We start from the raw sequence: 18,994 nt of genomic DNA, 5'->3' as shown, positions 1-18,994 counted from the left end.
AAACCTTTGCCATTCCCAGCTAGCTCTCCCTGTCTCTCTCTCTGCCTTGTATTTGTTGATCAAACTGTGAGTTCTTAGCACTGGTTTATACCATACCTGACTGCCTGTTGCCACATTCCTGCTATGATGGTCATGAACTCTAAACTTCTGCAACTGTGAGCTCCAAATTATTCTGTTTTATAAGCTGCCTTGGTCATGACATTTTTGTCTAGTCAAATAGAAAATGAACTAGCACACTAAAAAATGTCATGTTAACATTGAAATGATACTAAAAGAAGCAGCAGAAAGGTCTAGGCAGATGACTGCTCCTGTTGGTTTCATGACTGACCTCTAAGTATCCTCCCAAGCCTGTCTTATGCTGTCTTCTCAGGCCTTGGATTATTGCTAGGAGATAGGGCTTGCTAATACAAGTTCACGGTGAGGGTGGGAACTTCTTCCTACTCCCCACTCCTTCCAGAGAGAAGCTCCTGAAGACGATGATAAGGATGGCAGTCTTTCAGAACTAACTACTCTCAAATCGGAGGCAGAATCTTCAGAGGAGACCAGCAAGACCATTTGGACATTCACACATACACTGTAACGTAGGAGCTGCAACCTTGAGTCTATATGGCTAGTCTTCTTATTTTTTTAATAGGCTTATTTATTTTTATTTATTTGGTTTTTATTTTTTAATAAATAAATTTTTAATTTATTTTTAATAATTTTTTTATTTTTAATTTTTAATTTTAATTATTTTTAATAAATAAACATATTTAAATATTTTTATTTATTTATTATTTATTTATAATAAAGTAAAACATATAAATGGATGTTTGCCTGAATGTAGCTCTGTACAACCCTTGAGTATCTGTGCTCAGAGGTCAGAAGAGGCTGTCAAATGACTTAAAATTGGAGTGACAGATGGTTGTGAACTGTTATGTGGATGCTGGGAGTCAAACACAGGTACCCTGGAAGGGCAGTGCTCTTAACAGCTAAGCCATCTCTATAGCCTCATTGTTGGTCTTTTTAAAATATATTTAAGGGCTGGAGAGATGGCTCAGCCGTTAAAGGGTAGGCTCACCAAAATTAAAAATATATTTAAAAATTTTTATTTGGCATGATATTTGTGGCTATGGGGTAAAATGTGGTATTTCAATAAGTATGCATAATGATCAAATCATACACTTGACATTTGGCCCACAAATTCTTCTAGAATTATGTTATCCTAAGGAGGTACAGAAATGTTAGGCAAAACATACTTGATAGAAATTGTTATGAAAAATAGGAGGGGTTTAAGGAACTGGGAGGGACTGAAATGATGTAATTGTATTTTATTAAAACCTTTTTAAAAAACAAAGAACTATTGTAACAAACTAAATTATTTAAATAGATTATGGACTATCTATACCATCAGATACTCTGTAGTCATCCAATCAATAATGTTAATCTAGGAACTGTCTACAATCAATGATATTGGAAGTGGAGTTGAAACAGCAATTACAGACTGAGACCATACCTTGTTAGCTTCTCTCTCTCTCTCTCTCTCTCTCTCTCTCTCTCTCTCTCTCTCTCTCTCTCTCTCTCACACACACACACACACACACACACACACGGAAAGAGGGAATGCTAACTAGTCTAGCACATGTACCAATTTATCTACTCATTTCTCTACTTATCTTCCTGAAAATCATCTCAACCGCATACAGGTATTACTTATAAAGTTAGAGAAATATTTATATTTCTGAAATCATCTCCAGAAAGATTCATTTTCACCTCTGACTTGGTATGTGAAGAAGGATGAGGTTTTGATAAATTCTCTGGCTCAACAGATAAAAAGCAGCAGGTAAGTCTTGGCCAAAGAAGTCTTAGCCTGGCCACCTCTGCTTTTAACTAATGTCCAAATTAACAAAACGCCCAGAAAAGTCTCCAACAGAGATAAAGTCAAAACAGAATCAGAAATAACTGGTTGACCTCAAAATTTTAAATCCTTAGAGTTAACTGCTAATTTGTTTTCATGTTCCCCAAAGCAAACAAAACCTAAAAATTGTATCGAGGAGTAGATTCCCTCTACAAGAAATGAAGATTTTCCCAAGAAGTCTTTTTTCTATTTCTATTTGACTTACGTGAATGGAAACTTGAAATCATTAGGCTTAATGCAGCGTACATAGTGAGGAGTCGTGGCGTTAAGGGTTTCCATAAGCAGGTGAAGGGAGTTCCGAAACTGCAAGAGAAGGGTTTTAAAAATTAAAGTTTTGGTAGGGGCCAAAGGCAACTGAAATTCTCCTTTGACATAAATGGAAGTGATTTTTGTAAACTCTGAATTTAAAGCCATCTTCTCGGCGTGGGGAGGAGTTACCAAACAAGAGTTGTAGGGTTTTTGTTTACATTTGTCTCTTATGTGTTCTGTTAAACATGCATATACCTTTCTTCTACTCCTTTCTCTGTAGCTTCCTGTTATGAGCTCCAGTTTATGTGAATTATAATTTTGCTACTAGGGCCATTTAATCATATAAGGCATGAACTCTGATATATATTACTAAAACAACTGTAGATTTCTTAATATTACATAAGAAACGAGTACAGAACAGGCTGAAGGACAAACACAAAGGAAGCATCATTAAAGACATGCGTCAAGACTGGAGGCTGTGGAACCACGTCAAGCTCTGTTCCTGTCTACACTGGCCTATCTACAAGGCCTCAGAAGAATAATGCACTATGCTGACTAGTGTCCGACCTCCCTTCCAAAGCTCCTCCCATGTACTGACACAGCATGTATTGGAGCATTTCCCATTCTGCACTGAGGAAGCTGGTGGATGCTCTGTATGAACACAGAGCTAAAACAGCCAAGAACAAAACAAAGACAGCAGTGGTCTGAGTCATATGCAGTAGAGGGACTGAGACACAGAGACAGTTATTTTGGGAGGGCTGATGCAAAGTTATGAGTGTGGGGAGGATAAAGGCTAAGTGGACAGGACCGTTTACACAGTAGGAATACTGGTCTTCCCTCAGCTGAAGAGCCTGTCCGTGAGGCTGAAGAAGCAAGGCCTGACACTTTGCAGAAGCCGAAGAAAGGAGTCTGGCAGAGGCAGCTCCTGAACTCACCTGATGTCCTACGGTTTTCTTGTGTTCTTTCGCCATCTGGCCAGGTCGGCCCTTGGTGGGCTTTACAGGAACTCGAGTGAGAGGTGTGCGCCCTGATGAGGTGGCGGAGGTGGGACTGATGGCTTTCTCATCATCTTGAAATAGCTCTGGTAGCATCTTAAACTGAGCCAGAAACAGTAAGAAGAAAATTATACTCTAGAACCAAGTGTAGAGACATCATAGCTAAAATCCCAGCATTTGGGAGACAGAGAAGGACTGGGGGTTCCAGGCCAGACTCAGCAATGAAGTGACTTCAAGGACAAATTGAGACACTATCTAAAACACTAAACCAAAGCAACAAACACTTATACCCTAAACCCCAAATGGAAAGTAAGCCATTGCAGATGGCTTCTAATACATGCAGATACTTCTAATAAACACATATTGTTGTAGATACCTATGTCAGACTCACAGAAATAATTCAGGGTTAAGAGCTAAAAAATAGAAGGGACATATGAATGTCACAAATATATGGTGGAAAAAACAAAATAATTCTACAACAATATTTGGGGTAAAACAAACTCAAACTACTACATACAGAGATAAGGATCTAACTAATCCAAATGAAATGTCTTTAAACATACAGCTGGTTTTGAATATAATTATTTTATGAGAAAATATTAATCAAAAGACTGAATTTTATTATCTGAGTGCTGCAAGGGGTTTTATGTAGCAGAAACAAAGGACTAGTCCAGGTCTGCAGGTGTCTGAAGTTGTAAGCCTAACTCAGAACACCCGAGAGTCTGAGCAAGAAGGTGCTATGAACAAGCTTTCAATATTGGAAGCTAAAAGTTAGTGGTGAATTAGTAATTGTAAGAAAATAATTTGGATTGTATAAAAAAAGGAGGAAACCCTGCTATTATACTATGTATATTTATATTTGACTTCAAGCAATTTAAACTTCAATGCAATTACCATAATCATATTTTTTTTTTTTTTGAGATGGGAGTCTCATTGTGCTACCACAGGAACTAGCTGGGTAGATCAGGCTGATCTCAAACTCAAGAGATCTACCTGCCTCTGCATCACAAGTACTGAGATTAAAGGCATGTGCCTTTAATAAGTGAGTGGATACCAGTCAACGTAGTTGAATGAAAATCTCTGAAACAAAGAAGGCCTAAAACTAGTCTACAGTAGTATCTTGCTCTATGGACACATTTTTTTTTAACACTGTTATATTTCATATAAATAAAATTAATCATTTGTGTAACTCAAGTCACACTTGTAACCAGTTATTTATTTACTAATCTCAGATCATTTAGGAAAAATTTTTTTCCTATGAGATCACTTTCACTGAAAAACAAGGTCATGTGAGTTCATATTCTATAAAAAAAATAATGGGCTGGGATACAGTTTAGTAACAGCATGCTTCTTTGGCAAGTATAGGGTAATAGACTAAATTCCCAGTACCACAAAAAAAAGAAAAATAAACACCCACAAAAACCATTAGGGAGGCTGGAGAGATGACTTAGGGGTTGAAAGCACTGGCTATTCTATCAGAGGATCTGGGTTTGATTCCCAGCACCCACATAGAGTGTGTCATAACCCTTTGTAACTCTAGTCTTAGGGGATCAGAAATCCTCTAGGGCCTGGTACCTCCAACCCAGCAGACCTTACCCAACACCCCCAAATCTTAGGGCTGGAGAGATGGATCACAACCAAAAAACCATCAGGGTAGTTAAGGAAGTTATCCATAACAAGTATAACTTAATAATGTCTGCCTATTAAACAAATACATATATTTCTTGTTTTACATAATAATTCATATAGTCTAGCACAGTTGGCTATACAGAAGTCAAGACCTTTTAAGATTATCTTGTATGAAAAAACTAAACCCATATTATAAAGAGAAACAATTAGTTCCTAGTAGCTCTATATAAAAACTCAGCATGGGAATAAGAAGCCAGATGATTCTATGATAGCCACGCACTATAAAATCTTAGCTATATTATCATTCCTAAATAAATTGTTTGTGCTACATTAGCAGCTGCCAAAACTTCATTTTTATCTCTTCCCTGTGAAAAGTTTAATAGAACTGTGCTATCATGCTATATTCACCAGTAGGTGCTACAATTTAACTTGGCATCTACATTACTTACCATGTAATAAATTAGTTTTCAGAAATATACACAAATAAACACACACACATGAATTTGAGGGCAGGGTTATTTTTAATAGAAATTCTAAAGTAAAATTCCCTTTTAACTTTTTCTTTAAACAAAAACAAAAACTTGTACTGCCAAGCATGGTGTAACACACTTATAACCCCAGCACTTTGTAAGGCAAAAAGATTATGAGTTTTATGATGACTTGGACTATAAAGCAAAAGCTGGTTAAGAAATTTGGTGGGGTTGCACATGTATGTAGGATGTAGGAAGTAAATGGATGTAGTTCAGAGCTCAAAGCCAGCCTCAGGTGCTCATCTACATACATAGTTTGAGGCCAGCCTAGACTAAATGATATTCTGTCTTAACAAGCAAACAATCGTAAACCCAAACAAAGCTGGGGGGAATGACTTGCTTGGTAAAGTGCTTGTCTTCCTGAGTTTGAACTCCATCAGCCACATAAAAAGTTGGGCAGGGTGGCACACACCTGCAATCCTAATAGGGAGAAGACAGGAAGGTCCCTGGGGTTCACTGGTCACTCACTCTATCTTTACTGATGGCCTCCAAGTCAGTGAAAGACTATCTCCAAAGTAGCCAGTGTTCCTAAGGAATAGCCTGAGATTGTCCTGCCTCCACACACATACTCATACACATGAACATATGTGCCACCCCCCACACACAACATACACTTTGAATTAATGCATCAGAAACTACAGGTAGTCTTCAGAGGCTGTTATCCTGGGATTTTTGTCCCTGGCGCATCTTCTGGCTGCCTCTGTTAATTGGATCATCTGGCTTTAGCTCTAGTAGTTTTTATTTACATGGTCTTTCTCTTAGTCCCTTTGCCTTAAAAAAGCATCAAGTTCTGAAGCCCAACAGTAATTTCTATCACCTGCTCTGCCTTTCCCTTTGACCTGCCTTCATTCCTCACTTCCCACATGACACTTCTAGCTGGCTACCTCTAACTGACACTTTTGGCAAAACATATCTAAAACAGACACAAACGGATTTTACATGGTTATTATCACCAAAACTTTGGTTTAAAACACATAGTACAAATATCAGCAGACTGGTCAGTCAAAGAGAACAAACTGGTACTGCATGACACCTGCTTCATACCAAGTTCAGAGAGATGATAAAGTTCAGGTCTTTTGGTTAAATTGCTGCAAAGACTGGGAAGAAGAAAGGCCTTTGAACTTATGTAAACCATAACTATCCCCACTTCAACTGCAAACAACAGTATGTAGACTGGCTCTTCCCAATGACTCTTTGAAAACACTGCTACCTTCTGATGATTAAAGACCCACTAGCTGAACAGGAAATTAAGAATAAAGACAGAGCTGATTATGGGCACATCTAGAACAAGAGTCCATGCTTTGTTTAGATTAAATTATTTTGACAAAGTATTAACAACAGAATGTCATGTTTACATTATAGATTAAAGTGATAAAGACCTTTGAATCATACTTAATGACTGTCATTGTAAAAGTGTTTGCCTTGCACATCAATCCTATAGGTTAAAAAAGTATTAATACTCATTGCTTATTAAGAGTAAAGAAGAAAAATAAACACCTGATTTTTCTATAAACATTTGACTCATCTCTGAGGGTTAAAACTAAGATTTGGTCTTTATGTGATCTTTATATTACTAACATAACTGAATATAAAAAGTTGTTATTTTAAAAATGAGTATCCTATTATTTATATGCTATTTCACAGTTGTTAAGAGGATCCTTTTGAAATAAGGCGGAAAAACAAGAGTGCCAATCAGTAATCTATAGGGTCCACATAAATACTTATTCTTTTTAAGTTAGTACTTGCAGCAACTGATTTCCTGGTTTGCTCCCTCAGGCTGACTGTGTGACCCTTTCCCATCTTTTCCTGATAAAGGCCAACAGGTGGTGGTACAGACCTACTTAACTAGTGGTAATTCTTTGCCATCTGGAATGTTCTTTCTCCTAGTGGAAAGCAGTGGTTCTAATATTTATTCTTATGAACACTTTGGGTCACAACTGAAATTATAGCCATGACGGCCCAGAGTCAATCTCCATTTAGATGGAGTACAATAGGCCAGTTTCTAATAAATTCCTTCAAAATGACAGAGCAAAAGAACAAAAACAAAAACAAAAAACCTCTTCTCTGAATTTCACACAAAAGCACAGGAGAGTATAGAGCTGCTGTGGAGACAATGATTTAGAGCTGAAAGACCTCAAGGCAGAGTGATTAGGAGCAGGTTTTAAGCAAGACAGCCAGAGTTTAACCTAACTTGGGAACTTACCAGTCTTGAGTCCCTAATAGCTTACTTCCTCATCTGTAAGATGAGAGGAATATAATGCTACCTCACTGTAAGAATCAGATGTATCCATTCCCCATGGAGGGATACTCCCTTAACCTAGAGGCAGGAGGGAGGGCCTAGTCCCTACTCCAAATGACTTGACAGATTTTGTTGACCCCTCCTGGAAGGCATCACCCTCCCTGTGGAGTTGGGGGGGGGGAGGAATGGGATGGGAGGGTGGTCAGAGGGCATAGGAGGGTTAGAGAGAAGGAGGGAGGAGAAAGGGAGGGAGGGAGAGGGAACTGGATCAATATGTAAAATAAGAAAAAAAATGAATCAGATGTATCAGCATTTGAAAAGTACTCAGTATAGGACCAGACACATATTAAGTAATTGATATATATATATATGTATATATATATATATGAGATAAATTAAAAACTTTTGATAAAAATTTCATTAGAAAAATCATTATTAATATTAAAAGACTAAAGCTAAAGCAAGTAACATTTTATAGAACATATCCTGATAAGAGTAAGTCTATTCATGGTTACCTTGCTTGACTTAAGGACTTTAATTTGTTCTTCAAAAACGGTGTCTTTATTCTTTTCAAGAAAGCCTTCACACTGGTACTCCACCTAAAATCACATTAAAAAATATTTCCTTAACTGACAACTCTTTAGAATAATGTCACCATTAACAAAAGCATATTTCTTTGTCCAGGCTTTATGACTGGCTCTCAGCATGTGCTATTATCCTTCTTTTCTCTTATCACACATTCCCAGGGGGAGGTGTGGCCATTCACAATAGCAAACCTGAGAAGACACACACATAGGACTCCAAGTCCTACCACAGAGTTTCTTGTGCATCCATGCTTATTGCTGCAGTATTCCTAACAGCTAACAAGTGGAACCAGTCTTGATATCCTTCAACAGATGAGTGGATAAGGAGAATATGGTACATATCTATATTTACACACACACACACACACACACACACACACACACACACACACACAGGAATTTTATCCATCCACGTTAAAAAAAAATGTTGTGAGATCTTTAGATGAAGGGGGAGGTCCTTCTGTATGCTGTGAATATATATTTCTCTTATTGGTTGATGAATAAAGCTGTTTTAGCCAATGGACAGACAGGATGTAGCCAGGCAGGAAGTATAGGTGGGGCTATCAGACTAGGAGAAAGCTGGGAAGAGGAACGCAGAGTGGAAGTTGCAAGAGAGACACCACATGGTTGCCGAGGGAACAGAGGACTGGGCATCACCCGTAAGCCAAGACAATGTGGAGATACAGAGATGAATAGAAATGGGTTAATAATTAAGAGAGAGCTAGCTAGTAAGACACTGAAGCCATCGGCCAAATAGTTTATAATTAATATAAAGCTTCTGCGTATTTATTTGGGATTAAAGGGCTGCAGGACCAGGCAGGACAGAAACTCTGTCTACAGTGATATTTGTAGGAAAACTGATACAACTGGAATTCATTATGTTAAATGAAATAAGCCAAACCCAGAAGATATTAGATGTCAATGTGTGTACGTGTGTTTGTATACACAGTTATGAACATAGGTCATGAAACTAGAAAAGGGAACATAACAGTATGGGGATACTGCTGGGGATAAAAGGGAGATAAATGGAAAGGTAAGGGAATAAATGTGACATGAAGGCAGGACTGTGGGGGATAAGGAATGTGATCACAAGAGGGAGGTGGGGAACAGTGGGAAGGACCGGAGGAGGGGGACAAATAAGAACAAAGTATGTAAAAAGAAAAGGATAAAATGAAACCCATAGTACACACCAATACTTTCAGCAACTATGAGGCAGAAGCAGGAAGATTAGGAATTCAAGGTTGGCCTCAGCTGCACACTAAGACCAGCCTTAGCTACATAGACCTTGTCTCAAAATACAAAATACAAAAATCCATTATCTTATAAAAAGCTAATAAAGATAGTAGAAAAAAAAGAAATATGTAACTCTAGTACAGTCTACAAATGCCAATTTTCTAAATAAATTGTGATCAAAATGCTCTGTCAATTCATGTCCTCCTCCACGGAAAAGAGCATACTTCCCGGGCTGACCCAGCACATCTTCTAAGATAGTACACCATCTGCATCAAGCAGAAGTATTCCTCTGAGGTAGCAGTTTTCAACCTATGTGGTCACAACCCCTTTGGGGGTCAAAGCACCCTTCCACAGCAGTCACCTAAGACCACTAGAAAACAGTTGTTTGCAATACAATTCATAACAATAGCAAAATTACACTTATGAAATAGCAAAGAAAATTCTATGGGTGGGGCTTTCTACAACATGAAGAACTATAGTAAACTATATTAGGAAGGTTGAGAGCCATTGCTCTGAGGAGAGAAAAGATTAAGTGGAGAGAGTATGGGAAGAGATGAGGAGATGATGATGGAGGAAGAAGATGGAAGAATGTTGTATAATTTGGTAAAACAGGATGATTTGAAAATTAATTCCTTTTCTTCTAAAACCCCACAACTTCAGCCATTTGCCCCTACATTCTATACTTCTCAGGTCACCTTAGTCGTTCTCAGGTTTCAAGCCAAGACTAGATAATCAGAGAACTCTGTTCATAAAGAGGCTTCTAGAAACCTCACAACACAGCCTATCCTACAACTTCCTTGAAATGTAAACTAGTCACAGGATCCCTAATTTGCTAAATGAACTATAGAACTTGTGAAAAACATATCATGTTTTTACAGAAGGTGACAAATATCTAGTCTCCATTTTGAAGCCTGTGAAATGTTTAGAATTTTAAAATTTTGTATGTATTTAGAGATATAGTATGTATACACACCACTTTAAATACCAGAAAAGTTTAATAAAGTTTCCTATACCATATGTTACATAAACATTAATATTTACATACTTAAACATGTGTCCATCATAATTTGGCTTAAAATTACAAATATACCACATACTAGTTCAAGTCAGAGATCAGGCTGCTAAATAAGATTTAAAAACACTTGTGGTTTTCAGTTTTTTGGATTTCAAAATATCAGACAAAAGACTTTTGACCTGTATTTATTTAATATATAATCCAACTGAAGTTAAAGTTCGACAAAAAACAAGAAGCCAGCACTGAAGATTTATTTTCCTGAAATGACCTTAAAGAAAGCAAGCACTGTAAAGAAAAGCCAATACTTGGCTACTGATTTTTATTATAATTTAATATAAGGCATTAAAAAGGAAAAAAGAAAGTTTCCTTACTTTGTCAGCAAAATGTTTGATGATAAAGGCTTTGTTTGACATACGGGGCTTCTCAAAGAGGGCACATTTGTTCAAATGTGTGTTGTACAACTTTTGGGCCCATGTATCATCAGTGCCTTTAGGCATCTTGGGAAGAAAAAAGAAAAAGAAATGACTGAGTACTAAGGGTCTTCTGCAAATCAGCAACAAGAGGCCAGCTCCAATGTTCAAGTTGAGAATTTGTTCTTCCTTCTCATTAGCACAAGTGAATCACCAATGAAGGCATGGCTGAGGCCTTCCTTAGGGTGACACCGTACATTAGTGATCAAATACTAGGAGTCATCAAATCAATATTTAATGTTTTAACACAGTAAAGGCTTTACAACTTAAAAATGAAATACAACTATTATGCATACTTTTTTGTTGTTAAATGTAGGTAACATTTATACACAGTGAAATATTAACTTAATCCAGAAAAGTATGAACTGATAGTCTCTCCTTGCCATTTCTAGAAACTATTTTGTTGTTGTTGTTGTTTTTATGTACTTAATGGGATCATTCTATATACTCCTTACATTTTTCCCCTCTTATTTATGGTCTAGGTTGTTCCTAACTTTTTGTTGTTACAACTGCCACATTCCTATTACACATGCATACCTTTATTATATTTGCAAGTATACTCATAGACTAAACTCCCAGATCAAAAGGCATACATGTTTGTGATTCTGTTTTCCTCTAAAATATATTGTATAAGTTGGCACCCTTCATCAAATATATACATGTAACGTTAACTTCAACAAAAGAAAGGTACCAAATTTAAAGTAACCTCAGGATACAATTTTTACTTTGCTTTCATATGTTTAATATCAAGTAAGAATGAATATTTTCTATCATATGAATTCTTTTGTAAAAACAGTTTTTAATTTATTAAAATTATTTTTTGTGTGTATTTGAGGGCAAGTGCATGTCATACCCTTACACTGTTGAATCTGGGGATGGAATTCAGGTTGTGAGACCTATATGGCAAGCATTTTTACCCATGGTATCATCTCAGCAGCCCTACATATATTCATAACACACTAAGTATGGCTCCGTATGAGGGCCAACACATGATTGGTTGTGACTTATTGTAAATAAACTAAAAGAAGATTAAGAAAAAATTATTATTCAATAATAAAGCGAAGGATCCAGTGATCTAACACGCTACATCTATAAATGTTAAAGACTATTATTTATGTTAGTAACAAAGAACAATTAGCAAATATTCAAATCTTACAGCTATTTAGAACTATAATTCAAAATAATTTTGCGCAATTTCGTATATTTCTTTCAATATGACCTATTGCTGAACAAAAGGCATTAAAAATAGACAAATTAAAAGGAACCTTTGGGGTCTAGTGTCTGGTGTTTCTTCAGAATGAGTGACCCCTGACTTGTCACAATAGCATCTCGTCATACTGAAGAGTCTCTGCTTGCACCCACTTGTAATGTAGCCTTGATGCACCTATTTTAACAGGCTTAAGTACTCCAGAAAAATCATAATCACCTTACATTCCTCATCCAGCAAATCTAGAATGCCCATTTTAGATTCTATAAGATTGATACAAGGTTGATTATCATAGAAATCTATGAGTGTCCACGGAATTTGTTCCTTCATATATTCCTCCTGCTCCAATTTGAAGACATGCTGAAATGGAAAAAAATGGCACTCATTATCATAAAGAATGTAATCAAGAAGCACATGTCTATAGAATACTGAAGAAACCAGCATAACGAGATAGCTCATGGCTTCCAGCCATGCAGCATCATGAAGTGTGACTGAAATCATGTACAGCAAACCTCAGCCATAAGTATTCATCATGAACAAATAAACCTAAGCATGTAATTTTTAATATATTTGTTATGTTTGGGGCAGGGTCTTGATATGTAGACCAGGTTAGCCTAAGACTCTCTATGTAGCACAGGCCAGCTTTGAATTTGTACACTGTCTCAGTCTCCCAACTGCTGGGATTACAGGCACATATCACCACACTTATGCTTATAATTGATTTAAATAGCAGAAAAATTCAATAGTCCTTCTGGTTTTGTTATCCACATTTCCCAAGTTGTATCATATATTTTCCCTGAACTGCTAATACAGGGCTGCCTCAGTTGGCACTGACCAGCTATGTAGAACAAACACCTTCCATATTACTCAACAGCTGGGCAGTGATTCCAATGTAAAAAATTGATTTTTCCCTGCCTCAAAGTTAAATGACAGATGTCCTTGTATATCTACCTTGATTATTCTTCTCACATTTCTGGAATGTACACTGAATACTGCAAGCAGCTACAAACACTACCAGTCAACTGAGTCCTCTAGTAAAGGCTCCAGGAATCATGCACACTACTGTTTCTTATCTCCACTCACTCTTTAATGAGTTTATATATTTAGTCTATACTATGTGTCAGCCACTGTGTGTGGTCAACAACACAGACATGGACGTTGCACTTGTGAACTGGGAGAGAGCTGGGAGAAATCCAATAGTCACAAAGAATAAAATTACAAATGCTAATGATATTACAAAGGAGGGATATGGATGATCTGGTAGACTTCCTTGTAGAAGAGCTTGTGATTAAGTTCTGAATATTAACAGAAGCTAAACTGTTCCAGGTGGGCAGAGCAATCAAACCATTGCCTCTGCTTCAGCCTGCTACTCCAGGCAAAGTGGCTGACAACACAGCTTCTAGTCTTTACAGATGCTAATCACCACTACTGTGTTTTAAATTTTTCTTTACTATTTCTTCCAGATCCTTTGGCTCACTCTTTCTTGCTATTTATTCTTCTAGAAAAGGTAGCTTTTTGTGAATGTGACCTAACAATACTTATTTCCTAGGACTCCAAGTTTTAGAACTCAAAGGTGACACAGATTTCTGATACCCACACGCACGCATGCACGTACACACACTCTTTGTGCACTTGGAACTTTCCCACTCTATTTTACACTTATGACAATATCATCTTAGTTCGTTTGCAGGAATAATCCTTGGTCAAAAAGACCACCCATATAATATAATTCTAAAACTTTCTTCTGTTCTTTTTAATTGATAAAGGGGTAAGCAGGGTACCATTATGAACTAAGGATTTGGGGGTTGCAGTGATGGCTCAGCATTTAAGAGCACTTGTTGCTCCTGCAAAGGGCCTGGGTTCAGTTCCCAGAATTCACATGTAGCTTACAACTATCCATAAGTGGTGAAAAACTGATCCTATTAGTATGGAAAACCTTAGCGTTTTTAAGATCACTTTTACATTATTTTACTGTATCAAACAGCTTTACTTGCTAAGCAAAGATGGTTTGTTTATCAAAGTACTTATAATACTTGACAACATCAAACACTCTAAAAGCTTAAAACTTTAGTCCCAATCTGCCTCTATGCAAAAAAATTACCTAATATAATCATCTTTGGTCTCTCTGAAAATAAAAAGGATGTTTTTCAAGCATATTTTAAAGTTTTATACTATTATGGCAATTTATGTACAGATTATTTTGAGGGAAATTTATCATTCATTTCAGGCAAAGAAAAAAAAATCCACTTGGGTTAAAGTGGGTGGTATGGTGGTGGCAAGTCTGTAATCCTGTACTTAGAATGCAGAGGCAGAAGGTTAGCTCAAAGCCAATATGGGCCACTCCCAAAATATGCACAGCGCCATTGCCTCAGTGAAGAATTTAGCCCACTGAAAAGAGAATTTGTGAAATCCCCACATCTTGCTAACATAGTAAATGGTGGTTAAGGTAGCTGTAACTCCACATATTGCAGGCGTCCAAACAGCAAGCAGAAGGACTCGATGTTAGTGCCTGACCCATTGCTTCCATCTCTCATTCAAAGTATCTGTCCCAAATGTTCATTATTCTGGATAAGGGGTAACTGACAAACATTTCCTGTCCCAAATGTTCATTATTCTAGATAAGGGATAACTGACATTTTTTTAATGTTATATCAATTTTTAATACTCAGTTCCCTGGCAGTTTCACTATTCTAAACCCCACATAACAATTATAGTTCAAGAGTTTACTTCACAAGCAAAGCTCCTAACAAAGACTAAGAATTCAAAGGAAAAATTTATAGCAGAATTTTTATACAAGAAAGAAAATTCTTACCATGTTGAATTGTTGCTGTAGTTTTTCATTTGCATAATTTATGCAGAACTGTTCAAAACTATTTATCTCAAATGTTTCAAATCTGTAACACCAAAAAAGGAAGGTGGGAAGAAAAAGGTTAGCTTTTAAAAATATTCAAAATATGCGTACTTGGGAGAGAAAATGGGAAGTTCCTTGACACTACCACAGTTCTTTACACATCAGATCAAAGTTTTTTGGAAAGACAGAGAATGATGAGTATCAGCTGAGACCAAGTTTCCCTTGAAAGGCCCTATGCGGATGTGCAGCTTTGGGTGTTTGAGGTGCATTCACCCTAGTGCAACTACACTAAGGCTACAGTTCCTCTCAGTTTATACTATCAACATTGCACCCAGAGACAGATGATAGAAATAGTAATGTTATAGGCTCTTCCAAGAAACTGAACCAGAGAGTGAAAAATTAGCTGCCCAAGAAGTTTCAATAATTACTCAAGTGTGAATAGAGAAGGCAGCTAGAGATTATAGTTTTAGAAATTTAATAATTTATCATATGAGAGTCTGAAACCAATTAATTCTACCTATTAGCTTCGTAAGTAGGCTCTGGCTGGAATTGAGCTAATTTTTATTTAAGCAGTGTTTAAGGTTTGTTTTAGTATCATTATATCTCCATCATCAAAGACACTTCTGAATGGTCATAACTAGGATTTCCTTTCTTTTCCAGTAGAAATTAAAATTAAATAGTGCTCAGAGACACAAAACATTCCCAACAAACAACTGCTTTCCAGCAGGTTAGAGCCAAATGCACTTACCCATAAATATCCAGCACACCAATGAAAGAGTGCTGCTTGACAGCAGAATGGAGAGCCTGGTTGACATGGTCTACAATCCAGCTAAAGAGTTTTGCATAGATGTGCTTTGCTAAAGCATCTCGTGCATTTGTGGCCTGCAGCTTGGAGATGGGCTTGATATATGTCTCTGTGGCAGTAGCCAACTTTCGGTGGCAGAGCCAGTGACACATCTCTTCATAATCCACACCCATGAGGTCACAGAAGATGATAAGTGGCTCGTGCTTGGGCTGCCAAAATAGAATGTGTTATTGCCTATGGCCAGATCAATCAAAGAATAAGTTCTGAAAAAGGAAGTAGCAAAATTCGGCAATATCTCTGTCATAGGGACATCACCATCACTCACACCTCATCAGTGAGATAATCAGAAGCATTCATAACCCAGCATCTGAATGTCACTTTGCGATCTCTTTTATAGCTCGTTTGAAACAACAACAACAAACTTTCTTGGTTCTTCATAGATTTGTCTGTATCTCTCTTAGGACCCATTCAATCACTCAGTCTGAAATCAGTCAGCTGGTCAACAAATATTTACCAGTAAACAAAAAGATTTGAATGAGAATGGCCACCAACTGCTCATGTATCTCAATATTTGGACACCAGTTGCTGGGAATGTTTGGGAAGGATTGGGAGGTGCGGCCTTTAAGGAGGTATATCACTGGGAGCAGGGTTTGAAGTCTGAAAAGCCCATACCACTCCCAGTGTCTCTGTCTCTATCCTATGCTTGTGGTTCAAGATATAATCTCGCAGCTACTGCCTTAGGGCCACACCTGTCTGCCTGCTGCCATGTTCCTTGCTGTGATGGTTATGGGATCACTCTCTGAAACTGTAAGCCTCAAAATTTATCTCTTCAATAGTTGCCTTATTCAGGGAGTCTTATCACAGCAATGGAAAAGTAACTGAGACAGCCTCTTCCCAATGAGTGTGTGCAGTCTTCAGTGGAAGTAGATACTAATGATTGCGGCTCAAACCATGAAACACTCTAATGAGACGGATACTGTGTTGAGTTCACACAAGAGAAATTTGCTCTATCCAGCAAGGCAAGAGACAATTACCTTAGACCATAGATTGGGTTGTGAAAGAATAACAGGTAATTCTTGGTCAAGAAGAAGAGGAAAGTTGTCTAAGTTGAGGGGAACATCAGGAGGAAAAAAATTCTATAGTAGGAGGGAAACTAAACTAGCAAGAGGAGGGACTGAAGCTAAGTACAGCAGAAAATGCATAAAATGAAGCCATAAAGACCATGGTTGACCTTTATCTTCAGGTTTGAAGTAGACAGTCTGATATCATTTGAGGGACTTTTGGGATAAGAATTCTTTAATTCTTTAATTCTTTACATATCCCTGAATCCCTTACATGTCTTCTGTGGACCTTATATGAATGGTTGTTTGAGAAATACCTGTCCTGTTCAGTCCACACCAGTGTTTTATTTCCCCCTATCTTCTATATGCATCAAGTGTATCTGACAACATTACTGGAGAATGGGCAGGGTACACATTATCTCTCATTGAAAAATGAGGAACTGAGATCCAAAAGAACAAACAACTTGACAACAATCACATGGCTAGTTTACATTAGTAGTGCCATTAAAACCTGAATTTCCTGATGCCTTCTATGGACCCTTCCCAGTCAAGCAACCCTTCCCTGAAAGTAATCACTTCAAATACAAATCAGTATCTTGACTAACAACAACTACGGATGTTGAAGGAATGATATGTGCTACAGTATGGATAAACTTTGAAAGGACACATATTCAATTTATATTAGTGTTCAGAATACATAACTATAGAAGCAACAACTCATGATAGTTTGAGTGGAGATCTGAACATGGGTTGGCAACAGGTAACAGGTCCAGGCTTTGTTTTGAAAAGTATTTTAAACCCACTGTGGTGATGGTCACATATGTCTATGAGCACACTCACAACAATGTACTGTTGGTGGTAAATATCTCAATAAAGTTGCTTTTGGAGGAAAAACAAACAAACTGGTGCTAGGTAAAATTATGCATACCTGTAATTCCAGCACTCAGGAAGGAGGCTTGTCACAAATTTGAGGCCACATACACACACACACACACACACACACACACACACACACACACACACACACACGGGCTGGAGAGATAGGTCAGCAGTTACAAGTGCTTTCTTCACAATTATCAGGACTAGAGTTTGGTTTCCAGCACCCAAGTGGCAAGCTAATCCTGTAACTCTGAGCGATCCAATGTCCTCTTCTGGCCTCTGCACACACACAGAATTTTGTAATTGTGTTCTTATGTGTGTGCACAAGTATATAGAATAACTAATAAATAAATCTACTATATATCTAGAGTGATGGCATTTTAGGTAAAGTGCAAATCTGGTCCCCAGAACCATGTTCAAAAAGCCCCACCCACATGGGGCATGTCACAAATACAGTTCTTGCCTAACATGTACAAAGCTCTAGGTTCTATCCCCAGCAGTAAAACAACTAACAGATAGTCTGCCATCATATCAAGCTTGTTGTGAACTTACAGGTATTGTGCAGCTGTCTGAATCTCGAGACGCAAATCCAACATTGCCTAAGTGAAGGATGCCAGCAAGTATTCGAAAAATTCCCATTTGATAAGATTCACTAATTCCTGGAATATAGCAAATAAATAAGCAATTTATGGCAGAATAGCAACAAAGTAATTATAAGAGAATTCTTTAAGTCTAGTATTCTTAAATCTTGCCAGATGTGCACATTATATACATAGTCACATATAGCAATACTTTTGTTGACAGTAACACACTAGGCAGTTTGCCAATTAGGGTTGTGGAATGTGTCTGATCCGGTCTCATGCTCTACCACTGTTATCAACCTGCCACCTAAGGTAACTTCATCCGTCCATGCTTTGGTTTTCTCACTTGCAATAAGGAGATAATTCTCTAAAGAGTGTTTGCAACATTAAATGAGATGGTACATAGAGTATACCTGGAATACATTAGATATTTTAAAAAATGATTATTATTGTCACATCCTAGATATATAAGTATTTTATTATTATTATTGCTTTTTATCCCTACTCCAATTGAATGTTATTGCCCAATAATGCTGATTTAAGCTGAATTACTTCTAAGTATAGATTAATTAGAAATCAAAGAGATCCCAAGATTAAAAGTATTCAGATGGTTTTCTATTCTAAGTTTATGAAAGTCAAAACACAGCATTGGAACAGGACCTAAGTGATGAGATTAGAAAGTTGGATACTTTCTGACTTTTACAAGATCTGATTTCATTTTTTTTTTTCAGTGAAGAAAATAAGTTCCAGAGCATTAATTCTATAAGTA

At 37.2% G+C, this 18,994-nt stretch overlaps 1 protein-coding gene across 1 annotated transcript in view; it reads right to left on the bottom strand.

Moving 5' to 3' along the window:
- Positions 1-18,994, bottom strand: part of Myo5a (myosin VA) — a 148,170-nt gene that overhangs the window by 60,503 nt on the left and 68,673 nt on the right. Inside the window, exons 9-16 of the mRNA XM_051197955.1 lie at positions 18,197-18,303; positions 15,648-15,913; positions 14,861-14,942; positions 12,268-12,408; positions 10,743-10,868; positions 8,055-8,138; positions 3,082-3,243; positions 2,103-2,200 (exon numbers count right to left, since the gene is read on the bottom strand). Coding sequence (XP_051053912.1) covers positions 2,103-2,200; positions 3,082-3,243; positions 8,055-8,138; positions 10,743-10,868; positions 12,268-12,408; positions 14,861-14,942; positions 15,648-15,913; positions 18,197-18,303 — 1,066 coding nt within the window. The remainder of the gene's footprint in view (positions 1-2,102; positions 2,201-3,081; positions 3,244-8,054; positions 8,139-10,742; positions 10,869-12,267; positions 12,409-14,860; positions 14,943-15,647; positions 15,914-18,196; positions 18,304-18,994) is intronic.

This window comes from Phodopus roborovskii, unplaced genomic scaffold, assembly GCF_943737965.1.
Source record: "Phodopus roborovskii unplaced genomic scaffold, PHOROB, whole genome shotgun sequence".
Taxonomy (NCBI): domain Eukaryota; kingdom Metazoa; phylum Chordata; class Mammalia; order Rodentia; family Cricetidae; genus Phodopus; species Phodopus roborovskii.
The sequence above is the reverse complement of the archived record's forward strand: the minus strand, read 5'-3'. Positions and strand labels throughout refer to the sequence as shown.